At 47.4% G+C, this 27,480-nt stretch overlaps 1 protein-coding gene across 4 annotated transcripts in view; it reads left to right on the top strand.

The window, feature by feature from the left end:
- ZNF827 (zinc finger protein 827) overlaps positions 1 to 27,126 on the top strand; it is a 155,819-nt gene extending 128,693 nt beyond the window's left edge. For 2 of the 4 annotated variants that reach the window (XM_045202338.3, XM_045202344.2), the window contains exons 9-14: positions 10,542 to 10,679; positions 12,736 to 12,907; positions 13,933 to 14,099; positions 19,170 to 19,361; positions 19,688 to 19,865; positions 23,190 to 27,126. In XM_045202338.3, coding sequence (XP_045058273.2) covers positions 10,542 to 10,679; positions 12,736 to 12,907; positions 13,933 to 14,099; positions 19,170 to 19,361; positions 19,688 to 19,865; positions 23,190 to 24,009 — 1,667 coding nt within the window. In that variant the 3' untranslated portion in view covers positions 24,010 to 27,126. Of the gene's footprint in view, positions 1 to 10,541; positions 10,680 to 12,735; positions 12,908 to 13,932; positions 14,100 to 19,169; positions 19,362 to 19,687; positions 19,875 to 21,730; positions 21,764 to 23,189 lie in introns of all 4 variants that reach the window. The other 2 variants (XM_071219154.1, XM_071219155.1) reach the window with 2 other exon arrangements.
- Positions 27,127 to 27,480: the final 354 nt, after the last annotated feature.

Here is a 27,480-nt window from a genome sequence, read left to right as displayed (position 1 = left end):
CCCTACCAACCACACTCAAGCAGGCCTTACTTCTGGTGGACGCTGTGTATACTGAGCACCTAGTTCAGCAATAAACAAGGGAGAAGGAGGTAAGTCTCTTACTTGCCCGGTGAATGGTAAAATGTTTTCCCTCAAGGTGATATCATGTGTGTGCATACTTTATAATAATTTGTAGAAGAAACCTCTTTTGGATTTAAAGATCTCCCATCACTTTAATACAGCCATGGGGCAGCTCCACACTTGAATGCCTGCCCTTCGTCTTCACTGGGAAAAGTCGAAAGAATAGTCAATGTAGGATCGGGTTGTGGACCAAGCAAAAGCTAACCTGAACGCACTTTTGTAATTAAAATGTGCATAATTGGTGCTCAGGCTTTTGATATGCAGCAGCCCCCCAAAGTAAGACCTTAGAAAGAAGACCAGAGGGATCGGGCACCAGGAATGAGGCAGAATCTCCAGGTTCCACCATTCGCTCACCAGCTAGGTCCGGGAGAAGCATTTGGGTTGCCCCAGTAAAGCCCACTTTAAATGTATGTGATCATAGATCTTCCTGTTTGCGGCTGGTGAGTACTGGGAAATTTAGGGTAGAACAAATCAAGACTATAACAGAGAAATTTGTCTCTGGGGAAATAAATGAGAACTCTCAGAGTTTCTTTTTTGATTTCATAGTATAATAGTGTAACATAATGATTAGTTAAGGCTTTGGAGCCAGATAGACTTAGGTCTGGGATAGGCTGTCACCGGCTGGATAACCTTGAGTCCATTGTTCAACCTCCCTGAGGCTGTAACTGTGTGGTGTGTGTGTGTGTGTGTGTGTGTAAAATGGAAGTGGTGATAATATTATCGAACGCATAGTGCTGTTATAAGGTTAAATACAATATGTGTAAACTGTATAGTGCGATGCCGTGCAAATGGTAAATCCTCCATAAGCATAAGCTATTGTTTTAATTATGCATTATCCCCTTAATATACTCTTAACCAACTCAGCTATTGTTTTTAATGGAGATAAACTGCCAAAACAGGGTGAGCCTGGTTATACACTTTAAGCCTTTATCTGCTAGAATTACGTTTAGCTCACCCATAGCGACAGAACCAAATGGGGATCCGTTTTGTTTTGTTTGTTTTGTTTTCCACGTAATAAGGAGTTCGGACAGAGGCAGTATAGGGCTGGTGCAGGGGGAGGACCCAGCCTCCTGCTAATTTTGCTCTGCCGTCCTTATCAGATGAACTTCATCTTCGTGGTTGAAAGGGGGCTGCTTCATCTCCAGACATGGGAGGAAGAAGAGCCCAGGTGGAAGGGCCTTTATTCAAAACTGCCCTTTTTTTTTTTCCAGGAAGTGGGAGGAGGGGGTGTGTCCCAGACTCTGTAAGAGCATCCACCTGTACCTCATTGGCCAGAGCTGTGTTTCATTGCTAGCCCTGAATAACAGTGGGAGCTAGAAAGACGTGTGCATGTTTTTAACTGGGCACGTTGCCACCCTAAAAAAATATAATTGTATCTCTGTTGGATACTGAGTAAACCACCAGTTGCATCTGCCACAAAGCCACAAGAAGTACCGTTCCCAAGCCTGATGATTTTGTAGCAAAGATTTATAAATGTCCTCAACATTGGAACCTTCTGAGGGCGTTTGCTAAGACGTTAAGTCTTACCGTTATCGTTGATCTACGTAAGTGGCAGGAGAGTCACCAAGCCCTTTAGCGATGCCTCCCGATCCGACACTGTCGGTTTACTTCTCTGTGGCACTGTAAAATTAGGCTGCTCTTTAGCTCAGCTGTCATGATTTCCATGATGCATTTGTTGAGGGTCCACTGATCTTAGAACCACAAGTAGAGAAAAAATGTAGAAGCCCCATCCCAGTGGCCCAATGGATTTTTTTAAGGTTAAGTTACATAGAGGTGACAGATGTCAATCAACCCCGGATTCCCTGGTGCCCTGTGTTTGGATGCTGAGAGAAGTTCCCTGAAGTTCTCAAGTTCTGTGTAATCAGCCGCACCAGAATTGGGGGTACCCGGTCCTAGCCATTTTCTATAGGAATGCAGGTTTTCTTCCATTAATTTTAGATGACCTATGTATAAAATCAGATGTAGAAAACTTCTATGGTTCTTCACCACTTTAAAAGATTATAAGCCAATCAGTAAGGATTCCTTGAGGCTGTTGCCCAGCACTAAGCAAAAAACAACGTTGTCCAACTTTTCTGGGTTGATCCCAGGATGTTTACCAAGGACCAGTTCCACAAACCTGTTTGGTTGTAGACTTTGGCATTGACTTCTCATGGCTGAGAGGAGCTTGAAGGAGACAGTGGGACAAATACTTCGGTTCTCTGGGCCCCAGTTTCCTTATGTAAGAAGAGAGTACTTAACAAGAGGAGCCTTAAGGCTCCTCCCTGAAATACTAAGGTTTGGAGCAGACTGAAGGCTGAGTCACTGGAAACCTTGAATCTGTTCCCCAACCCTGTGTGCAGTACGTTGTGGGGTGCACTGGGGTGACAGAGGTTCTGGGCTCTTATGCCCCAGTCTCGTTCTCATAGAGAAGAAGGAATTGGGTTCCAAGAAATCTGAGTCTTCGACTTGATCTAACGTTCTGTCAAGTAGAGTCAGTAGAGCTCCCTCCCAAATTCTACCAGATGCGTTTATTTTGTGAAAAATTCTGGAGAAATGCTTGATGGGTTTCATCTTCCCAGGACCTATGCGTGAACTTTGCCAAGGTTGTTAAGCATCAAAGTTTGAAAGGAGCCCAAAGAAGATCAAGGCTGTGAACTCTTTTTGTGTCTAAGAATCTCCACCCAGTGTTTTTAATTGCGCACAGATTGACAAAAACTATTGCTAAATTCTGCTATCTCGGCTGTCCTTTGAATTGGCGTCTAGACCGACAGAAAATCCCGTACTTTAGGGGAGTGTTCGAAATGGTCTTTAATGGACTGTGGTTACACCAAGACCTACAGAGAGGTGGTCATAAGGAATTTAATAAGAGATCCCTTAGGATCCTCTAAGTTACCCTAAGTTGGTGACCCCTGAACAGAAAAAAATAATTAAGGATACAGCTAACTGTATCCTTACAGGCACCGGAGCAAAGCCACTAGCCCCCGAAGAGTCCTGGACCACAGCTGACTCAGTTCACCAGCAGTGCGCAGAAGGCTGCAGCTGGTTTCCAGCAGAGGCCCTGCCAGCAAGCCCACGAAACCAGGAGACAGAGCCAGGAGGGACAGGGTCTAACCCGAAAATCACATGCTCTGCCTGGAACTGGCCTGGCAGGTTTTAAACTACGCAGGGTACTGACTCGAAATGCAGCGGGTTTCAGGATTTCTGTTGTGATATGCCTTGGTGAAAGAAAGAGACGATCCACATACCATCTGTCACAGTGGAAAACCCACACGGCCCCAAGGCCTCTTCCTCAATGAGCAGCCGATGCGGATTTAGTCAATCTGGACAGTTATTTATGCGCTGAGGTCACATTTTGGCCCATATTTCACTTACGGCTTTAACCAAATAAAGCCTTCTCTCTCTGCACTTCTCTTGCCAAAGTCAGGTTGCGAGATGGTTCTTTGAGAGGATTGTTTTGGCAGGAGATACAGGGATCTTCTCACACAGCGAAACGCAGCGACAAAGCCAAACGATACAGCACTCGGGGGCTAAGTGATGTTCAAATTGAAATGAAGCAAACTACAGTCCTTCCCTTTGCCCCTTTTGTCTTTTTGGTTTAGTTTGGTTTGGTTTGGTTTGGTGGGGTTTTGTTATTGTGGTTTTTTTGTATGTTCTTTTGTTTTTGTTTGGGTTTTTGTTTGCTGGTTCATATTTCTATCCAAAAAACAGCTCCCCAAATGTCCAGGAAAGGTCCAGGGTAACTTTCTTCAGTGAGAACTAGTTTACCTCGGAGGGGACTGGCTTTTAGGATCCTCTCGGTTGCTCTTCCTCTTGTCCTTGTATAGTCTGATTTTTGCCATATTGCAGTTTCTAACTTTTCTCTGGCTGGAAATATTCTAGGCTGACACTTTCAAGAAGAGAGACGGAAAGAAATCCTAGTGTCTGTGAATTGTTGCTAAATCTGCACGTGTCCACTTATAACCAAGAATATTAAACTCAGAGCCAAGGAACAGGAGGGGAAGCAAAACCCCTTCCTTGTCTCTTGTAGACTTTGGCATTTGTTCCATAGGGCCCGGAAGAGCTTTGCTGAGACCGTGGTCTGGTCTCTGCTCCCCCAGATTCACCAGCCAGGTTACCTGAGGCAATGTCTTAAGTTCTCTGGGCCTCAATTGCCTTATATGTAAGAAGGGAATGTTGAACAAGACAAAGCGTGAACATTGAACTAAGGTTTGTGGCAAGATGGTGACTTAGTTACTATGGAAACCCTGATTCTGTTACTCAACCCAGTACAAGTTGTGGGGTGCCCTGGGGCAGGGGGAAGAGCCCTGGAATTTTAGGCCTCGGTTTCATCCTTAAGGAAATGAAGGACTTGGATTCCGTGAAAACTTGATCTAATGTTCTGTCAAGTCTGTCAAGCTCCCTCCCAAATTCTAACCAGATGGGTTTATTTCATGGAAAATTTGGAGAAATGCTTAATGGATTTCATCTTCCCAAGACTTGTGCATGAAATGAGACTTGTCCCCTTGGATCACTGTGTCATAACGCGCAGAGTTTGGAAGACTGTCTCTTGGTTATTAAGCCTCATCTTTATGAACAAGGGGCCTCAGTTCACTATAAATGGGAAGAGCTAAGAGCCGTGGGCTGGGAATGCGAGGATGAGCGACTGTCTTTGCATCCTGCTCCGGGTTCTCCGCGGCAGAGTGGGGGTAAGAGTGCCTGCTCCTGTGACCCCGGTTACTTCATTTGGAACAGAAACCTGTTTAAGGAAGAGGAACATCCCCAAATGGCATCCGAGGCAAAGACTGCAGGTGGAAAAATAGAGAGAAAAACACCTATTCAGAGAGTCCCAAGTAGCCAGGAATCAGAGTATAAGAGTGTGAAGAGAATTAAAATGTGAGCAGGAGACAAAACCCTCTGAGACTGTATAAGAGAATATGCCTGTGTAGGCAAAGTAGGCTCACAGTTTGTGTGACAGACAGTACAAAACTAATAATAACATGAAAGTAAAATCTGTCTCATGGACTCAGGACTGTAAATCCCCCCCTGCACTGGCTTTAGGAAAGTACTGCGTTATAAAAGAAAGGAATGTACAGCAAGGAAACCACCAACAAAATGCAAGGCCAACCTGTTGAATAAGGGAAAATATTTGCAAATCAAATATCTGCTAAGGGACTAACATCCAAAGTAGCAAAAGAACTTACACAACTCAAGAGCAAAAAAAGAAAAATAAAAAAATCCAATTAAAAACGGGCAAAAAATATGAACAGACATTTTTCCAGAGAAGACATAGAGATGGGCCAACAGGCACATGAAGAGATGCTCAACATCACTCATCAGGGAAATGCAAGTCAAAGCCACAATGATATATCACCGCACATCTGCTAGAGTACTATTATCAAAAAGATAAGAAATAACAAGCATCGGTGGGGATGTGGAGAAAATGGAACACTTGTGCACTGTTGGTTGATATAGAAATTGGTATAGTCACTATGGAAAACAGTATGGTGTTTCCTCAAAAAATTAAAAGTAGAATTACCACATGGTCCAGCAATTAAATGTCTGGGTATGGTATTTATCCAAAGAAAATGAAAACACTAACTCAGAAATATATACGTACCCCCATGTTCATTGCAGCATTATGTACAACAGCCAAGACACAGAAGCAACCTAAGTGTCCATCAATGGATGAATGGACAAAGGAAAAAATGTGTGTGTGTGTGTGTGTGTGTATCACAATGGAATATTACTCAGCCATAAAAATAAGAAGATAATCTTGCCTCTCTAGTGGGAACGAGCAGGGAAGAAGGCAAGCTGAGAATAATTGTTGGGTTAACCAATAAAGTGTCTGCCAGAGGATTTATGTTGAAGAGAATAATCCTGTGGCTTGTTATTAGGAAGAAGTGAGGAGATGGAACCTTTGGGGGTCAGGCTCATGACTGTAAACATTTCCTCTAATAAAATCATTAAATCACAGTTCTTGTGTTGAGTTAAAACACCTATTCAGAAGCAAACAGCCTTATTTTTCGCCCTGAATTGGTCATAAACCTTACCTAATGCTATTTACAGGCTTCAGTCTTTCCCACTGTAAAATAAGAATAATGTTTATTCCCTCCCTCACTTGGACCCTTTTATTCAATTATTCATTTATTCAACAGCTGTATACTAGGCGCCTACTATGTATCAGGCACCGTGCTAATGCTGAGGATACACCAATCAGTAATTCAGAGCCCTTTTTCCTGATGAATCTCATTCCAGTAGGGAATGGGGGCCAAGAGCATATTTACTGCACACTGCTGCGTGTTGGACCATGGGGGGGAGCTTTGTATTAAAAAGATGTATATATAATACATACGCTGTGTAAACAAATAATTTAATAGGTAGAGAGGTGCCATAGAAGTAGTCATAAAAGTGCTTTGGGACAGAGAAGGGAAAATGACTCATTCTGCCCTGGGAAATCGGGGCAGCTTCAAGGTGAAATGTGAGATAGGGCTTGAAAAGGAGCCGGACTTTGCTGTATGGAAATGCCCGGGTGGGGACTGCCTTCTGAGGGAGGCGCAGTTGATTCAAAAGCATTAACAGCTCAATAGGAACTACTTTGTTCCCAAAGGGCGAGTAGCTCACTCTGCAGAGCCTTTGCTGGGGGGAGGTGACATGGGAGCTGAAGGTGAGGTGGTGGCTGAAGCCAGGGGGTGACGGACCCAGAAGCCGTGTGAAGGAGTTGGGCCTTGGGGAGCCATTGGAATAGAGGACGAGACTTGACCAGATTTGTGCCTCAGCAAGACCATGCTGGGACCTGTGTGGAGGGCCTGTTGGAGTGGAGAGAGGCCAGTAGCAGAGAGAATGTTTGGGAAGCTTTTGCAAAAATCCCAGTTGGAGCTGAGACTCAGTTAAGGCAGTTGGCCTCCTTTTAACTTTTGTCTTGGTTTCCAAAATATTTTGAAAACCAAAAAATAGAAAAACTTTACAAATATGTCCACATTAGCTTCCACATTGTTGTCTACAGACACACACACACACACAATGGAAAGATGGTATCTTTTTGTTAAACCTGTAGTGTGTGACCCCGGTGGTCGCTGGGCCAGTCCATTCAGTGCACCACGGCGGGGATGGAGCACGGCGCCTGTGTCTCAGAACCAGGCTGTAACTTGTGCACCCCACAGGACACTCGCCACCGTCCCCGCAGTGGCCTCCCTATGTAGGGTTACCCTCAATATGGCTGATGTGTGGAGATTAGAACTGGCCTGCGTATCAGCTTTTAGAAGTATTTCTTCATCAATAGGTTCACAGTTGAAATATTTGAAGATATTTTTGAAAACTTTTAATCATCAAGAACTGGGGACAAAAACGTGCTCCTCTTTTCTGGAATGCCTCTAGGGGACCTGCGGTCACAGCTGGCAGCTCTCAGTGACAGTGTGGGCCAGCCCTGCTTCAAAAAGGCAGACCAATGACATTTAAAAGCCCGTCCTTGCTGGGTGCCCGTCCCAGGCAGATCTCACTCTAGAACTAGACGGACAGCTTTGGGTGGCTGATTGGATGTGTTGAAAGACAGAGAGAGAGGAGAGAGTCAAAAAGATTCTGAGGTAAGATCAACAGCTTCTGGTGAATAGCTGGATGTGTTGAAAGGCCAAGGGGGAGGAATCAAAAGAGTTTCTGAGGTTTCTTCCATGGCGTTCGGGTGGAACCATCCACAGGCAGTGTGGAAGACTGTGGCGTCTGCTGAGCTGCTTCTGGCCCTGTGAAAAGGGGAGTGGGCCTTTGACTTCAGCCCTTGTTTTGTCAAACTCATGCTGCTCCCCCGGAGCCTCCATCCGTCCCCCCAGCCTCATCCAGCTGTGATTTCAAGTTCACGCACGGGGACAAGGCTCCCCATGGCTTCTGGTTGCCTCGGTGTGTGCGAAATGAAAACAGGTGGTCACAGAACATGCAGACAGCAAGCGGGAAGAGGAGCTGATCCTTGGACAGGGCTTGGGGTCCAGGCGCAGGGAGGGAAGTGGCTCACCAGTCAGGGACGCCAGGTGGTGGCTCTGGCCTGGCTGCTGCAGGCTGTTCTTTCTGCTTCGCTGCAGCCCGGTCTTCATGGCTGTGAGAGTTTCTCAAGGCCAGTGGAGGGGATTGGACTTCTCATGATGCTTCAGTTTCTCAAGTACATGACTAATACTTGAAAGAATTAAGAGACTTCTTTATTTTTAATTGCATCTCCTTGTTTGGTATGTGACTCAGTTAATTTATTCTTGTTGGGAGTGTGTTGGGAGACCCTGTACCCCCTTGACCTCTCCTGATAATTACTACTATCATCCTGCTCTGAAGCACTGTTTTGATTACACACTGAACTGCCCTCTCCCCGCTGCGTGGCTGAAAGGCCACTGCTCGGCCTCAAGGACAGTCGTCTCAGAGTGGTTCTTGTCCTCAGCAGGTCGATGGCCTCTCTGTTCACCTCCTCTCCTCCATAATTCTGCCCTTTCCCCTTTAGAAGGTTTTAGTCATACATTCCAACTTGAACAAGAAGACTGGCGCTTGTCTCTGAGGCCCAAAGGTCAGTGGGGGCAGTTAACACAGATAAGTCAATAAATGCGCCTTATCGTGGTTGGCATCGCTGGCAGGTGCCTCACAGCAAACATCGTTGCAATTTCACCATCATTCCCTCACTGCCCTACCCACCCCTCTTCCCAAACACACCTGGAGTTGTTTCTCCTTCCCTTAGATTATACTATCTGGCAAGGCTGCATTCAAATGAAAATCGATCCAGTTGATGCCACCAAATACAGGTGGCAGCCTATATTTGGGAAGCAGTTTTAACCAAATTGTGGGAAATAAAGTTCTTTGTTCCAATGTTGTCTCTGAGTGGTGGTCTGAGAATTGCCATCTGCTTGGATCTTACGAGAAAGCTTTCCCACCACGTGATCCTCGCCGCATGGTCTCCGCTCCATAAAGCTGTGCTGTGCTATAAGAAGACTCACAGTCACTGAACTGACTGGGGTAAAGGAAAAGATGCTAACCCAGTAAACTACTGTCTTCTTCAGAGTAAGACCTAAGGGCCTTTCAGTGGTCCAGGCAACTGTCCCCGAGGAAGCATGCATTCCCCCCTTTTTGGTACCTTCTCCATCACCCGTCTCCTTGTATTACTATAGAAGGAATGTCCATATAACCCATTGACGTTCAGGGAGAAGAAACAAGGTTAAGAGAATTAAAGGTAATCCCATGGATGGTGATGAGAAAATAAAATATTTTTAAGGTGACAGAGGCTATGTTAACGTCCATTCTTTTCATTCATGGCTAGGAATTCATGTACAGATGACAGGTCACTCACCGTTGTCCCAAATATAATGGGACGTTGGGGAAATGCAGGTTGTGCGCTTTTGCCTTAGAGAGTTGTGTGCGGAAGAATGTTTCAGCCGGTTCACACTACTGCAGCAAAGCAACGTAGACGTGTTTCTCACGGTGCAGGAGGCCGCGTGTCTAAGATCAGGGTGCCAGTGTGGGCATGGCAGGGCCCTCTTCTGGGTCACAGACTTTCCACTGTGACTCCCACATGGAAGGAGCGAGGGAGCTCTGCGCGGCTTCTTGTATGAGGGCACTAAACCCATCCATGGGGGCTCTACCTTCAGGACCTAAGCGCTTGCCAGAAGCCCCACCTCCGGGCACCGTCACCTTAGGGGTTGGGATCACTACTTAATGAATGTGGGGGTGGGGCACAGACATTCAGACCAGAGCCAGCAGCTTGCACCCGTCATCCCTGGGTCTCTAACATAAGTTTCCCGGAAAGATACTTTGCAGCCCTTTTCAACGTAGGGTCAAACTTTTCATCCTAAAGGGCAGTGAAAGCATATTTCCTTTCAAGGGATCGAACCATTTGTTTTCGCATCAGAATCTGAGACTCAGCATTCTTCATTTACTATCTTGTGGCAAAATCTACATTTATGGAAGTTTTACATGCAACTCAACCATTCAGCAAATTTTACTGAGTACTAACTGTAGAGCGGACATAGTGCCAAACCGTGCTACCAACCTAGAGGGGGTGTCAGACTCATTTTCACTGGGGGCCATGTCAGCCGCGTGGTTGCCTTCAAAGGGCTGGATGTAATTTTGACTCCTTAACAGTTGAGGAGTTGTTACATTTATACAGTCCTAAAATTATTCCGGCCCTTTGAAGGCAGCCACAAGGCTGAAGTGGCCCCCGCTGACAATGAGCCTAACACGCCTGCACCAGAGGGTTGGGTCGGCTGATCTTTAGTGACGAAAGCAAGGATACACTGGGGACTGGGCCAGCACACCACATCTTTCAAGGGCCGCCTTCTTAGAGGCAGTAAATGAGCATGAAGACCAGAGCGTCCAGGGACTTATTTGCAGTTACCAGCCACGCTCTCCAGAAGGAAACCTCTGCTTGAACCCTGAATGTTGACTGAAATGAAATTTGTTCATGTTGCCTGGTTTATTCCTCACAATGTTTTGTTGTTTTGGTCCAGACACAGAAAAGCTCGTACTAGAGGCAGGCAACGGGTTGCCGTCCTGGAAATTCAATGACCAGCTCTTCCCCTGCGACGTGTGTGGGAAAGTTTTTGGCCGACAGCAGACGTTGTCCCGACATCTCTCGCTGCACACAGGTGAGTCAGGGCCTCGCTGCCCTGCCCTCCCCAGTCCGGGTCCCCAGCTTGTCTCTTATCAAGAAGCTGAGAGAATTGTGACAGGAAGTGGAGGGCATGTTTTCGTCCCAGCCTTTTCAAGCCATTTTACCAGCCAGGTTCAGATAGAGCCCTGGAAAAGGGTTTTCGTTTGTATTGAAAGGACTCATAGAGTTCAAGTAGGATTGATGGAAAAAGATGCACACATAGCATATCCCAGTAAAATTCCTCGACTCTAAGGAATTTATTGCTCTTCCTGGCCCAGGGGATGGGTCTGCATGCCGTCCTATTGGGCTCATCTTGTTGTAGGTGGGCGCAGTAGGGACACAGAGCACCTCGGTGGAGGAACGGTTACCACCTTTATTTACATCAGATAGTAAAGCTTCTGTGTGTTGGGAAAGGGAAAACAACCAAGTTAAGGAGTAAAGGAGGAATAAATGTTAAATTAATAAATGCAACAAAATCAAGTGAAGATAAAAAGAAATATGGTGAAGACCCTGGCCAGCTAGCTCAGTTGGTTGGAATGTTGTCTGGATACGTCAAGGCTGCAGGTTCAATCCCTGGTCAGGGCACATACAAGAAACAGCCAGCGAATGCATCAGTAAGAGGCGCAATGAAGCAGTGTTTCTTTCTCCCCCACCCTTCCTCTTTCTAAAATCAGTTTTTAAAAAGTACGGTAAAATCAACTGGGAACATAACTAGGGTGGAAATAATAAACTGACGTTTTCAATTTTTGCACTGAAGGTCAGACTTTTTACAAGTCCAGATGTAGCTTATTTATAGGAAATGCAAAACAAAATGATAAAGAAAATAAATACGGGTTTTGCTTATCACAGGAAATCAAAAAGAAGGCAAGGCAGGCAGTATTAGTATGGCCGGATTAATTTTCTTTTTATGCATATTTTATCATTTTTAATCTTAAATATTAAACCACTAGACAAAATTTAGTCATATACTTAGCCACAAAAAAACCTCCAACATCAGTGGAGGTTTTCTAGGCCACATGCGTCACGCACACTTAAATGAAATTTAAAGCAACCAAAGGTCAATAAAATGTCTTACCTAATCAGGTCAAAGAAAAGGAAGAAAATCGAAACGCAAAGTTTAGACATCTAGAGGGAATGGAAAGGGGACACTTCATACCGACACCTGCAACAAACAGCTACAGTTCCGATCAAAGGAAAATTCAGAGGCCGCCTATGATAATAATGGTGCCTTATGTGTATTTAAAAAATCTCTTCTGTGTTCTTCTTGGAGAAGTAGATAAAACAGGTTTTCTTTTTTTAAGGCAAGCTCAGTATTGCAAAGGAAGCACAAGGATATTGCTAAGGATAGAAAATGAGGTAGTTTTTGTCTTCTGCTACCATCCGTTCCCTTTAGCTGGACAATAAGAGCAAAGCCTGCTCCTTTTTCTTTAATTTGCTTGATTAACCAAATGAATTCAGACTGCCACGCTGGAAACAGGCCTGAAACACTGTCAGTTTTAGGAGAGACTTGCCATTAAGAAATTAATTGAAATTTTTTATTTTATTTATGGAAAATGTAAATTTCTAATTAAATGATTTCACACGAGTCTTTTTTTTTTTCCCATTTAATTTCATTAGTTTAAGTCTTGGCTGACCCTGGCCTGGAGCTTAGAGAAAATGATGGGGCTTCTTTTACACACCGGTCCTATGGATGCTGTGTTTCCCTCCCCCCGCCCCCTGCTTAGCACCCACCCCTGGCCCCTGGGGAGCCATGTACACACTCATGCACAACGTACTGTGCCTTTAGCTCATCTTAGCCTGTGGGTGTCTGGGAGACAGCAGACGGTCCAGTTGCCCTGGGACTCTCTCTCATCTTTGGAAGTATTAATACAGGCGTGCCCTGCTGGGTAAAGGCTTTTTAGGTATTTACAATTCCAAGGCCTTCCCTTTGTCCTCACTTAAAACAAGGCGGGAGCTCCCCTTTCCTGGGTACCGTTGAGTGGTCTCTTGCAAAGTGTTGGAGTTTCATTTCTGAGATCAGCGGGGGCCCTTCCCTCTTCCTTCTCCCCCAGAGGAAAGAAAATACAAATGCCACTTGTGCCCCTATGCTGCTAAGTGCCGTGCAAACCTGAACCAGCACCTGACCGTCCACTCGGTGAAGCTGGTGAGCACGGACGCTGAGGACATTGTCAGCGCCGTCACCTCTGAAGGCAGTGACGGGAAGAAGCACCCTTATTATTACAGGTGAGCTGCGGCTGGAGCCCGGTGGGCCAGCCTTCCTGACAGTCCCTGCCCATCTTCGAGGTGGACGGGACGAGGTCCCTCTGCCCAGTGGGCAGGTTGACCTGTGTTGTCCGTGCTGCTTCGCTTAGCTCGAGCCCTGCAATTGCAGCGGCTCCTCTCCTCACGTGGGTGCCCTGGTGGAATTCATTGAAAGGGAAACGGCCTCAGGCAGCTCCCAGGGGTGGAGCTGCAGAAAGTGGCAGGGCTCTGGGGATGATTCGCTTATAGGTGTGTGCGTCTGGTCAGCTCCTTCCTTTATAACTGGGCACCTTGCTGCTTCCTGGGGATTGTCCTAAGGAAAAAAAAAAATACTGGGACAAATGAACCTGAGCACGCTGAGGCAGAGCGTATCTTCCCTGAGTCATGTTGTCCTTCGGCACCAGGATTTTATGTTTTTGTTTCCCATACCCAACCATAAATCCCTATTTGGTTTGGTTGCCGTAAAACCCCAAGTTTCAGGCTTTTTACCAAAGCTTGTCCATGAGAGAGGCCGTACAGGTTGGTAGAAACTTGCTTTTGCACGAAATGTCTCCATGGACAGGTGGCTTCTGTCAGGAATTGTCACAGGCAGGAGCACCGTCCCACGACCTGTGCTTTCATTCCCACACGGAAGGCTGAGGAGGCAGCAGAGGCTCACGTGCAGGCAGGGCCCGTACTTGGCAAGGCTGCTCTGCATCTTTTTGCCCAGAGGAATCTGTTAGGAGACGCACAGCATCTGGAATCTGTAATTTTCAATTACCTCTATGATGATTTGGCATCATTAGGGCACGTATGGGGTTGTTTCATCACGCTGGCACCAGATCCTTTCATCACGGTGACCACTTCTGAGACATCCCAGAAAGCAGAAGAATTTCCTAAGGCAGAGCCCTTCGGTGGGGAGGAGGCGTGTGTAGAGGTGCATTCTCTGCGGCACTGGGTGTAAACAGGTAGCTACATTTAGAACTTCACCCCTCTCTCTCCCCTCTTTCCTTCATCTGCTCATACAGCTGTCATGTGTGTGGATTTGAGACCGAGCTCAACGTCCAGTTTGTCAGCCACATGTCACTCCACGTGGACAAGGAGCAGTGGATGTTTTCCATCTGCTGCACCGCCTGCGACTTCGTCACCATGGAGGAAGCAGAGATAAAGGCTCACATTGGCACCAAGCACACAGGTGACCATTCCTGCCCGTCCGTCTCCTCCATTCCCCGCCACCCCAGACTGCCTGCCCCCCAGGCAGAAGCACCTTCATCATCAAGGGACACTGACATTTCCTTCCTCAGAAGGAAGGGCATCCCCCAGGTAGCAGAGCCACACTTCCCTGTAGCCACTGCACCATGGCCAGGCACAGCTTGTGCGCCGGCCGAGCTGTTGGCTTGTCATCACCAGCGTCATGGTAACAGCCATTAAGCTCTCCCGACGTCCCAAGTTGGCACCTTTGCACGCTGGATCCCACGTCAGCCTCACAACGTCCCTCTGAGGCCAGTGCTATTGCTACCATACTATAGAGGCCGAGAACCGAGGCTTAGCAGAGGTGAGGGATTCTGTCCCAGGTCAACAGTAGGATGTGGCTCCAGAAACTCAGACCAGGACAGTTTTCATCCAGGAGCCTTCTCCCTGTATCGCTGCTCTTCTGGCAGCCCCACACAACCCTTGGCAAAGGCTGGGCCTCCCTGGGTTGCTGGGCCAGGGCACGGCGTACCTACCTCTGTGGGCTCTGCTCCTCGCCGGGAAACCACAGCCCTGACACCCTCCGCAGTGACGCGTGGCAGGCTTGTGCAGGGGCAAAGAAACCCGGAGTCTCCTGAGAGAGCCCAGTCACTCCCTAGGCCACGGCCCGAGACTTTGCCAGTGCTCGCCTTTCATTGCAGACTCTTGCCATCCTGGTTAACGTCTTCCATTTAATGATGTTAACATTTGACTTCGCCGTGCAATTATCCTCTCGCAAGTGATGGTTACAAATGACACCGGCGTGGAGTCATTATGTGAGAGTGAGGAGGAGCTCCCTGTGTCTGCAGTGCTTACAAATTATGAGCCGATGTTGCTGACTGCAGCCCCGCGTGCTGGGTCGGCACGGGAAGGATTCAGGAAGGGGAGTGTCCCTGACAGTTGTGCTGACGATGTGCGTGGCCGAGAAGCGTCTCTCTGCTTTCCTGGCCACCTTGGTTCCGTGGTGCCAACCACAATAAAAGCTTGTTTGCGTCAGTAAGTTGAGCAGCTCTGACTTGGGGGTCTGCAGAGAGCCGTTCTGCTGAGCGAGAAGGTGTCATTCTTACAGCCGGTTGTCTGACCATAGCCACATTAGCACCGCGGGCTGCAGGTGAGCTGGGAAGCCCATGTGGAAGACAAATGACATTCAGCAGTCCAGGAGTGGCTAATGGAGGGACAGGCCAGCATCTCTCCCATTTCCTCTGGCTTTTCAGACATTCTGTTTTTTCCTCTCTCTCTCTTCCCATTCTTCTAACCTTCTCCACACCAAAGTGTACCTAAACCCAGCCAAGAACCCCCCTCCTCCTCCTCCCCACTCCACAGCCCCCTCTACCACCACCCCACTTCAAGAAAACCATAGAACCACAACGGCTGGAAAGAAGTTGTACTTAGTCTCCAATTTTGTGAGTCTCGTTCTCTAATTTGATTTACCTGTCATGGAAACAGGCACCTTTTACTCTAGCACCCTGGGAAATCTGCAGGGCTGTCTTGCTACCTTAATGAAGTTGTGATCTACAGGATGAGCTTGAATCAGCCCGGAACATTTTTATTTGATCTTTCTCAGACTTCCTTGCCGGCTACTCTTAGCCAGGGCGCACTTGTGAATGGGGTGCTGAGTTTTGTTTCTGCAGTGACCCCTCCCTACTGTCTTTCTCCCACTCCCAGCTCCTTGTCCCTGCAGAGAATATCAGCAAGGGGAAAATACTCCCTCTGGTGCTTATGTAGCTTCCTCAACTTCCTCAATGCAAATTGTGCTGCAATTTTTAAATGTTGTAATAATGGCTTCGAGGATTTTGACTAGCTATTGGGAAAATACAACCATCAACACCTTACCTCACACTGACACCAAAATAACTTACACAATCCCTGTTTACAAATCTGCCCTAGAAATGCTTGAAGAAAATAGACTAAAATATTCATCAAACACAGTGACAAGGATTTGTAAAAGCTTACAGCTTAACAAGAAGTCAAAAGGAAAAGAAACAAGAGATTGGACACATGAAGACGACTTTTTTTTCGCAAAAGAAAGAAGAGAAGGAAACCTCCTCCCGTGCCCCCAAAAAAACACACATTCTGAAAATGTGTTTGTAAAAAGGACCAAAAAGCTAATATATTTATACAGAAAGTTCACCTGGTAAGAAAACCTTTAGGTCTCTAAGTGAAGAATGTACAAAGAACATGAACAACTTACAATACGATAAAAGCTAGTCACTTAACAACATAAGGGAAAATGGCCAACCTCACTAAGCAGTCCAAGTGAAGGCCCCGAGTGGCGTATGTTCACCCATCCAGTCAGGAGCACGCACTATATAGGGTGACCCAGGATGCTGCTGGTGTCCTGTGCCCACGGCCCTGCAGGCAGTAGAGCGCGGGGAAACTAGGCAATGTATACCAAGAGGCTCGAAACTGTAATGCTGTGTGACCCGGTAATCCCACTTCTGGGAATGTGCCTATAGGGAAGGAAATCTGCCAGCAGAATAGTGATTTTAACCTGAAATTTAATCTTAAGGAAACATCAAAGTCGATAAGTAGGAAAAGTCCACTCCTTGGGTTGGCAACACAGTCTCCCTGTGTTTTCTATCTTCACATAAAACGGTGGGGTAGCACTGGATTGGTTTAGCGAGAATTGACATCTTAACAATATTGAGTCTCCTGAACCATGAGTACTATAGAGCACTCACAGTATCGTGTTTTTTTATTGTCGTTCAAGTACAGTTGTCTCCATTTTCCTGCCGCCATTTTACCTGTCCCACCCACCCACACCTCCCACCCTCAATGCATCCCCCCTTTGGCTTTGGCCAGGGCCCTGTAGCATTCTTTCCCCTGTCCAGCCATTACGTTATTGTTGTTGTGTATTTACTTATGTATGTGGTTATAAACCTTACACAATTACTGGTTTTTAAAACAAAATTGGCTTTATAACCTTTTTAAAGAGATTTCAATAATAAGAAAACCCCACATATTTATCCATGTGGTTGTTCTTCCTGGCCCTCTTCATTCTTTCGTGTGCATCCATTTAGGTGTCATTTTCCTTTTGCCTGAAGAATTTCTTTTAACATTCCTTGAAATTCAGGTCTGCTGGTGATGAATTCTTTCAGCTTTTTTATATCAGGTTTGGGGGGTTGTTTGCCTTCGTTTCTAAAATACATTTTCTTAGTCGTTTCAGTGCTTCGAAGACATTGTTCCACTGCTTCCCACTTGCATCGTTTCCAGGGAGAAATCTGCTGTTGTCCTCGTATTTGTTCCTCTGCACATAATGTGTCCTTTCTCCTCTGGCTGCTTTTAGGAGTTTTCTTTATCACTGATTTTGAGCAATTTGATTATGATGTGCCTTGTATAAATGTCTTCATCTTTCTCACGCTCGGAACTCATGGCGCCTTCTGGATCTATGGGTGGACGGTATTTCTCAAACTTGACAAATATTTGGCCTTTTCAAATATTTTTTTCTGCCAACACCACTCTATCAGGGACACCAATTAAACTTATATTAAGCTGCCTGAAGGCCTCCCACAGTTCACTGAGGCTCTTCTTATTTCTGTGATTCTTTGTTTCATTTTGGATCATTTCTATTGCTGTTATCTTCAAGGGCACTGGTCTTTCCTTCGGCTGTGTCTAAATTGCTAGTGGTCCCATTCAGGACCACTCACACATTGTCATTTTTGTCTAGAAATTTGATTTGGGTCTTTTTTATACGTTCCATCTCTCTACTGAACTTTTTGAACACATGGAGTAGTTATATTACTGTTCTTATGTCCTCCTCTGCAAATTCTAACAACTGGGTCAGTTTTCATTGGTTGATATTCTCCCCATTCAGGTTGGGTTTTCTTGTTTCTTCATATGCCTAAGGATTTTTATTTGGGTGTCAGACATTGTAATTTTTACCTTATTAGGTGCTGTATATTTTATATTCCTATAAATATTCTTGACCAGTTAATTACTTGGAATCTTTGGTCCTCTTGGGTCTTGCTTTTATGGCTTGTCAGACAGGTCAGGCACAGTGCTCCATCTAGGGCTCATTAATACCCACTACGAAAAGATCTTCCTCAGTTTTCTACTCAGTGCCCTGGGAATTTTGAATTTTTTCCAGGCTGGCTGGTGGACACAAGCACTGCTCTCTAAGCCTTTCAGATGGCTTTTCCCTCCAACACATTCTCTGATCTGTACTCCGCTGAATACTCACAGGAGACCTTCTGTAGTCCTCTGAGTTTTTCATCTCTGGTGCTGTGTCCTGCAAGGTCCAGCCATGCTGATCCACCAGACTCTCAGCTGTCTTCTCACATCAGTGGGTGTTCCAGGCTCCACCTCCATCCCCCCTCCCTTCACTGCAGCCTGGAAGGATGCAGGGCAATCATAGGGCACCCTCTTTTTCTTTCCTGCCTCTCAGGGATCATTTTTTGCATTGCCTGATGTCCAGGATTGTGAAAACGATTGTTTGATATGTTCTGTCTGCCTTTTTCCATTGTTTCATAGTGATGGGCGATTCTGTCTCTGATACGCTATCTTGAATGGAAGCAAAAGTCTACCGGCACTAGATTTTAATGGTTTGTTGACTGTTTACCCCTGGTTTGGAGGGAAATTTCAGTGCACTGAGGAAGAGCACGGATTCTAGAATTAGACCAACTGACTGACCTGATGGTATCTCCCTTCCCTCATCTGTAGAATGGGGTGATAATAATTGCACCTCAGCAGTCATTTTTAGAGAATAAAATGAGACAAAGCAGTGAAAGCATGACCTAGTTTCTGGAACTTGGTAATATCTTAGCTATTATTGACATTTTATTTTAATTACTGTAAGATGTCCATAAACACCCGTCCAACGAATGAGTGCCTGCTCTTGGCCCCAAGTACTGTGAGTGTCACTGCCGTAGGTGACTGGGACCTGGGACCCCAGTGGGTGTCCTGGAGAAGCTGGGAACCTCAGCTTGTGCTCCCTGGATGACCATGTGGCCACGAGGCCCAGCGCCACCACCCCCACTGCTGTTATTCTAGGGTTTACCCCTCCTAAGGAACAAACTTGCATTGTTTTATTTTGTAGGGGAAGACATGAAGACCCCGAGTGAATCAAACAGCCCCTCATCATCCTCCCTGTCTGCTCTGAGTGACTCAGCTAACAGCAAAGACGACTCAGACAGCTCCCAGAAAAACAAGAGTGGGAACAACCTGCTGGTCATCTCGGTCATGCCGGGGGGCCAGCCCTCACTGAACAGTGAGGAGAAGCCCGAGAAAGGTAAGGGAGCAGGGAGGTTGGCCCATGGAACCCGCCACCTCCCCCCCAACTCTGGAGGGATGACCCCTTGTCAGAAGTGGTGTTGGAAACAGATACTGGGTCCAGGAACATTCCTTTTGGCTTGGTCTGCACCCAGTCTGGGGTGGAAGGACAGGGCATGTGACATCGCCTCCAGAGCTGTCACTTCTTTTACACAGAGACGCAGGGAGCAGCACTTGGAAGGGTGTAAACTGGGGTGAGGGGTGAAGAAAGGGGATCTCGGCCCTGCTCCTGCCCTCCTGTCCCTGTGCCCCATGCACCTGTACACCCAGCTCCGGTCCTTCCAGGGTTCGAGTGCGTTTTTTGCAACTTTGTCTGCAAGACGAAGAACATGTTTGAGCGCCACCTGCAGATACACCTCATCACCCGGATGTTTGAGTGTGACGTGTGCCACAAGTTCATGAAGACTCCTGAGCAGCTGCTGGAGCACAAGAAATGCCACACTGTCCCCACCGGTGGGCTCAAGTAAGGAAAGCAAGTACAGAACCTTTTACTGTGTTGTTTTTAAACACCCCTTCCCCACCCTTACCCTGCCCCCTTCCCTGGAGGTTTTGGGGTCATGGAGAGGGAAAACTGGGCATGAGGGGAGTAAGGCAGGCACCTCAGCTGCCTTTAGCTCGGTATGAATTAGGCCTGTCCCCAGGGGGGCCAGCAGACAGCAGCAGGAGAATCCATTGCCCCAGATGGCTTGTGGGAGCAGATCAGCACCCAGGGGTAGGCTCCTTCTACACTGCTGGAGTGTTGTTCAGACTCAATATTAGTGCACTTGGGTTAGTGTCCCAAAGTTTAAGTCATTACACTGTCACTGCAGTTCTGATTTTTTAGGTGATTTGCCACATATCTTTAAATAAGCATTTCAACCACTCCATCCACACCCGTCCCCAAATGCTGGGACTTGGCCCGTTTGAACAGGCTGGAGACCGTGTTTTTCATGCAAGGCCCGCATGCCTCCTGAAACACGCCGTATGCCTTCGCAGGAACTGGCTTTGGGATCTCCCTGCCTGAGATCTGACCTTTCAGCCACATTACTCTCAGATCACCACCCCGCACACACAGACCTAGACAGTTAGCATCGTCATTAACCAGTATTTGCAAGAAGCCTTCTGGTCTGAAGTGAGGCTAAGCAGTTATCACCAAAAGCACTGTGCGTCCGGCTTGATAACCGGTGCTAGAGGGCAAACGAGGAATAAAACCTAATTTCCACCCCAGGAAGTTTATGTCCCACCATGACCAGAATTTAATCTGCCAGCGATTCTGAAATTGGGGTCCCTGTTCACAAGGCATGTAGGGGCTACGAAAGAGGAAGAAGCGTATGTTGGGCACAGAAAGACACTAACTGAAATGATTTTGTAATTTAAAAGAATGGAAAATTACATTTTACTTAATACAAGGGTGGGGGGAACCTTGTTTTAAAACATTTTCATCTTTGAAACTCACAGCTTGCCAGAGGGGTGGCATGACTGTCCTGAGTGGGTGTGGGATGGAGAGACCCAGGACCCTGGGAGTCGAGCGCTGGGGGCCGCGCAGGGTTGCCTCCCCCCAGCTCCTGCCCGGTCAGACACCTGCCCAAGTAGCGGAGCTGGGGAGCAGCCCCTGTTGTGGAATTCCATTTTGTTTTCCTCCTGGGGATGCTTAGGTGGGAGGGGGAAGGGAGGACTCCAGGGATGGGGGAGGGACAGTTACAATCCAAGACAACCGGAAACTGGGAATTCAATTTAGTTTGTTCCCACTGCCCCTTTCTAAACATGTGTGCACTCTTACTTAAAAAGAAAGGCCATGTATTTCTGTGGTTGGACTAGTGCCCCTTGCCCTTCCCAGTAGCCCCGTCACAGCCACCAACTGTGCGGCCAGCCCATCGCGGCCCTGCCAGCTAGCCTTTCCTCGGGGACCTCACGGTCCCGAGCCTCCAAGCTGCTGGGGAGAACGCACAGTGAGCACTGATGCTTTTGCCGGTACAGACACTTCCCGTGCGGTGCTAACAGTCCCCTGTGTAATAGTTTATGTTCTAGGATGACCAAGTAGAAGAATACTTTGAAAAAATTGATTATGCCTTCTGGCTATACAGTGAGTCTTTGTTTTCGTTTTGTTTTGTTTTGTTTTGTTTTCCCTTTGCCGCATCAGAGAATTAATTTGCCTGAGAGATTGCCGTGAGGACAAATAGCGGGGCCCCGCCACACCCTTAGCGCTTGCCTGAGTCACAGAAACGTGCTTAACGTGAAACAGACTGCCGATGTCTAAGTTGCTTTTCTGTGATGGAACTGCTTGTACTCTATATCCTGTTCATAATGCAGATCAAATAAGATTATACTATTATTTTTCTTTTGCCGTAGCTCAGGACAGTGGTGAGTTTCAGACTCCTCTAGGTAAGGCCCAGCTTGGCGTAGGGGTTGTGTGTGCACCTGACCTGGGAATGGGCTTTTATTTCTCTCGTGTGCACTCTTCTGCGAGCTGAGGTTCAAAGGCTAACGGCGGGCTGGGCGCTGAGGAGCAGTGCACGGCGCGGCCCACTCGGTCGTGCTGGGCTCTGCTGAGCACCTCTCCACACCCTCTGGGGGGCAACTCACTCCTGGGCCCTGCCCTGCAGGCACTGGCAAGAGCCGAGGCAGCCACTTTTGCATTTGCATTCTGTTTGTAAAGAGAGCAAACACGCTACAGCTATCGTATCAGCCACTGACTCGAGCCTGGCAGCTTCTCAAAGAGCAGAATTTGTTAACATGCCCCCACCGCCCCTCCTAGCCCCTCTGGACAGCCAGGAGGCCTGGGGGAGCATAGCCTCACTGCATAGGATGGAGAAACCCAGCAGAGAGGCCCGGGCTTTGGCCCAGGGCATTTCCTGCTAGAGCCCAGTCAGGTGATGGAGCTGGGACCAGAATCTGCCTAAATTATGCGTAGGACCAGTCCAGTGCCTACCATGTGTGAGTACTTACCAGGCACTGTACAGAATGCAGAAGAAATGTAAGATATGGTCCTGCCCGCTGAGAATTTATGATCCAGTTGGATTATTACTATTATCCCCATGATGTAATAATGTGTGACCAATGTCTTCAAGCGTCAGATAGCAGGTGTCCCTCCCCCTCCTCATCCCTCACTAGTAGGTGGGCTGGTAGGTAGGCATCCTTCTCCCAAGGGCGTCCTGGTCCTCGCCTTACTTCCCCGTTGGAGAAACAGCCATAGGAGACAGTTGCTACGAGTACAGATCTGTGCCCACACACACACTCACATACACATACACGCAGGCCTTCTCATCCTAACCACCTCTCATAAGCACGATTCTGACCCTACAACTTTCTGTTTGCTGGAGGTAGCTTTCCCCCTGTAAGCTGTTCTTTAAAACTCTTAGCCTTTCTGCGTGTGCTTGGTGTGGTGCATGAAACGTCGATTCTTTGTGTTGCTCCCTCTGAAGGGGAGGTCGTGAGGGTTAGACCTCTGTTATGTCCAGTGGGGGGTGGGGAGGGCTCCAAGGGGCTGGGTGGGGGGAAGGAGGGGGGCCACAGCTAACATAATTCTCACCCTGTCTCTGCTCCCCCTCCTGAGGGTCAGAGTCACTGCTCCCGCCAGGAGACCCAGAGCAGGCTGAGCACACCTCGTCAGAGCTCCTCCTCCGTGGGGATGGCTCTGTCAGGAGAGAGAGCCCAAGGGGGTCATCTTAACCCCTAAGAGGCAGCAGGGCTGGGCTGGGCAGGGGCAGCCAGACTGCAGGGTTTGCAGGGTGGCCAGTGGGGAGGGTGGAGGCAGGGCCGTGGCAGAACCTGTCTGGCTGACCCTTCCTGTCACCACTTCCCCCGCCAGGTGCCCATTCTGCATTTATTCCACCAACCGCCCCGCTGCCATGGAGTGCCACCTCAAGACCCACTACAAGATGGAGTACAAGTGCCGGATCTGCCAGACGGTGAAGGCCAACCAGCTGGAGCTGGAGACGCACACCCGGGAGCATCGCCTCGGCAACCACTACAAGTGCGACCAGTGCGGCTACCTGTCCAAGACCGCCAACAAGCTCATCGAGCATGTGCGTGTGCACACCGGGGAGCGGCCCTTCCACTGTGACCAGTGCAGCTACAGCTGCAAGCGCAAGGACAATCTCAACCTGCACAAGAAGCTGAAGCACGCCCCACGCCAGACCTTCAGCTGCGAAGAGTGCCTGTTCAAGACCACACACCCTTTCGTCTTCAGCCGCCACGTCAAGAAGCACCAGAGTGGGGACTGCCCCGACGAGGACAAGAAGGGCCTGTGTCCGGCCCCCAAGAAACCAGCCGGCCCCGGGGCCCCGCTGCTCGTCGTCGGGAGCTCCCGGAACCTCTTGTCTCCCCTGTCGGTCATGTCCGCCTCGCACGCTCTGCAGACCGTGGCCTTGACGGCTGCCCACGGCAGCAGCTCAGAGCCCAACCTGGCACTCAAGGCTCTGGCCTTCAACGGCTCCCCTTTGCGCTTCGACAAGTACCGGAACTCGGATTTTGCCCATCTCATTCCCTTGACGATGTTATACCCCAAGAACCACTTGGATCTCACATTCCACCCTCCCCGACCTCAGACTGCGCCTCCCAGCATCCCCTCGCCCAAACACTCCTTCCTCGCCTACCTGGGACTGCGAGAAACAGCGGAGACTGTCTGAGGGCAGCCGTGTTCTGTACCAAAAACGAAGTGACAGAGACAGAAAACCCACAAAACTTAAACACAACCCCAGCAGGTGTATGTTGCTGCAAAACCTACAGACCCCCGTGGGTCTGAACCACGTGTACTGTATATCTTTAGTAAGGAATAGAGAATTGGCTCCGTGTGTATACCTATTGCATTGACCTGAAAGCTGCTTTATCCACCCTTCAGAGAGGTGACCTACTGCGAACATCTACCTTCAGAGGCATGCCTCCCCGGCCACCCACGCCCACTCTCAGCCCTTCTCCACACTGTATCTGAAAGGAGTTTTGTCTTGTTAAACCCCGAAGAGAGTGTCCTTAATGGCAATCAGCACTTGTAAGCATACATACTGCTGCGTTTTGTTTTCTGTTGGGTGAGTGGGGTGTGCGGGCGTCTGTGGATTCTGAACGCGAAAGCCGTGTGTCGTGTGCCATGAGATTTCTGCTGCACATTTCGTGTCCTGGCTTCTTTTGCAGCGGCGAACACGCCTTTCCCTCCTGGGTTGTTCGTCCACTGCTGTCTCTCCCCGAGCTCCTCCACCCCCTCCCCCCGTTTTATGGCTACAGAGTGGTGGGGCCCGGTGCGTGGTTGATGAAGGAATAGTAGACGCCCACGGTGCTGCTGGGGATTTCCGACAGAGTGGGGACCTGGCGCTCGGACCTTCTCTGGTGAGGAAGGCGCGAGGCAGCCAGAGTCCGATCTGGAGGAAATGCCCCGCAGCACTGCGGCCAACATCACAAAACCGAAGTGTGTGTTGTGTGTGTGTTCATATGTACACAACATGTGTGGGACACACACAGCGCCTCGTTTTTTTTAAGGGCAGATATATATATATATATATATATGATGTATTAATTCAGTGGTTACCATTTGTTTGCAGGAAAAAAAAAAGTGTGAGTGAAAAATTTTATGGTTGATAAATCCAGCCAAGGAGATTAAAAGGGGTTTGGATCAATTCTGGGTATAAATGCTCAGACTAAAAAAAAAGAAATGGCAGTTTTGCACAGTGCTTTGGTCTTGCACTAGTTTTTGTTTCTCATCTGCAAAAAAGGAAAAAAAGTAAAATGAAAGGAAGAAAATGTACCTTTTATATGGAACGAGTAGACTATATGTTTGAAAATTTTGTCGCCACCTCGTTGACATGTAACCGCCCACCAACCAGGTGCTGTTCGGTCCTACGGTTCTGTTCACGCCCCGAGAAGTCCCCGCTGTGTTTGCAGGTCGCAGGCTCAGGCTCCAGTGGTAGTCAGTCTCCACGCTGTTAATAATTCTGTATTCCATTTTGTCAACGCCTGGTAGATGTAACCTGCTAGGAGGCTAACTTTATACTTATTTAAAGCTCTTATTTTGTGGTCATTAAAATGGCAACTTATGTGCAGCACTTTATTGCAGCAAGAAGCAGATGTGATTGGTTGCATAGCCCTTTGCTTATCCTCAAAAGTAATGGGTGATTTAAAAAGAAGAAGAAGAAAAGGATCTTTGGCTGAATATGTGAATGGCTTGTATTTTTAAGACAACAGAATTTCCTGTATGGAACAGGCTGAGAGAGCAGGAAGAAATGTGTTTTGTACAATGATGGGAAGTTTGGAATATAAAAGTTTATGTATTATTTATCTGTTGAAGAACTGGTAGTGTTCAGAAGGAATGCTTCTTACTGTGTTGCTGTTTTCCATCAGGTGTTATCCTAGAGTTGGGATTTTTTTTTTTTTCCATCTGTTTCACCAGGGGAAAATAAAAGCAACCCTGATTTTCTTCCTCTAGTCAGTCCGCTTCACTGAGAGCCCCCTGAAATGGGTACAGTTGTGCAGGACCCCAGAAGACTGTACCGCCTGTCCACACCGTGGTTCCCCACCACACACACCCCCATCCCTCCCCCAGGCCTGGCGGGCCTGCTACACTTCTTCCCTTTGCCAGTCACCTGGCCCTGGCAAACCTGTTTACACTAAGGAGATGCCCCGGGGGCAGGGAGGCTGAGCCAGCCAGGGCTGGAGGCTCCCGCACCCTCGGCCATTCTCCAGCAGACATTTCTTCTTGGCCATGTTTGAAATGCCGATCAACCTCGCCACGTCGATGTCTCAGAAAAAGACACTACAGACAATGATAATACACTCCAAGAATACCGGGCTAATGGGTGGGTTGGTTTTCTTTCATTTTTTTTTTTAAAGTTATGTCTTTATCCCCATATAATGGAGAATGTGCCACTTGGCTAATCATGTGCTTTCAAAACTACAAGTTCAGTGAGGACAGGGGAGAGGGCCACGACGACCCCGCAGAGGCTGGCAGGAAAGGTTAAAAACCTGGAAGGGTGGCCCTGCCCGTGAGGACTGCAGTTTTACAGCATGCCACTTGTGCAATATGAGGTCCTCGGCGGAAACTCTCCAGGTCGGGAGGGCTGTTGGAAGGAGGCGTCCACTGTCCGAATGCCATGCATTTCACGGCTTGCCACTGAACTTGTATTTGAATGACTTCGTTCTGCTTAATGTAATTGGGCAACTTTTTTAGCACTTTGGAAAGAGTCATCAATCTTTCTGGTAAATTATAAAAGTTTTCTGAGTGAGAAAAGGTGTGTTTGGAGTTTGTTTGACTTTTTATATTATTATTATTATTATTGTTATTAATAAAGAAAAGATCTACAGCATTTTTCAGACTCCACTGAGATACTATGTAGCCCCGAATTTGGTTTGCCGTTTGATACTCAGGGAAGGATGTATTCTATGGAGGATACCCTTTCCGCGTAAAACACTAACGTCTTTGAGAAATTCACCTGCCAACTAACTTCAGTTGTTTTCACTATGCATTCTTCGATGAAAGCTAGCTTATCTTTCCATATAGTAATGCAGTGAGTGTTCTCAGCACTTCCCTTCTTCTGTCCTTTTTTTAACCCCTCATATTATGCTCAGATGATCATACTATCAAGGTTTGTGTACATTACTGAAAATTTGTATTGTATAAAGCTTTTTGCATTACAAGGCTGTACAGGGTCATTTTGACAGTAACTGGTATATTCCTTTGCATCTTATGTTGCATTGCCAATTTCTAGTGTATCCAGTTTGGAAGTATAATATACTCTAATTAAAAAAAAAAAGGTTGGCTATATTCTTGTTTCTTTTTCTTTCTTGGTTGCCATCCTTGACTACTTGTTAGTCTCAGGGCTTGGTTTGTCTTGCATTGTTCTGATTTTTACTTGTCAGTGTATTTGAAATAAGTTTAGGAAATTCCCACTACTAGTTATAACTATTGCAAAATGCAGGTTTTGAACAGCCATGCCATAATGCAGACTGTTGCCATGTAGGTCATTAATTAGTAGCCATTAGGTCGAGAGCATATCCATCATTCAGTACTGCGTCAGGCCAGCTCCTTCCTGAAACTGCTTAGTGACATTTAAAAGTGTCCACCAGCCTTACCCTCTTCTGCTTAACATCATTTTATTGACCCCACAGCCAAAGGG

This window comes from Desmodus rotundus, chromosome 9 (genome assembly GCF_022682495.2).
Source record: "Desmodus rotundus isolate HL8 chromosome 9, HLdesRot8A.1, whole genome shotgun sequence".
NCBI lineage: Eukaryota > Metazoa > Chordata > Mammalia > Chiroptera > Phyllostomidae > Desmodus > Desmodus rotundus.
Note: the sequence above shows the minus strand (reverse complement) of the source record. Positions and strands in the feature narration are given on the sequence as shown.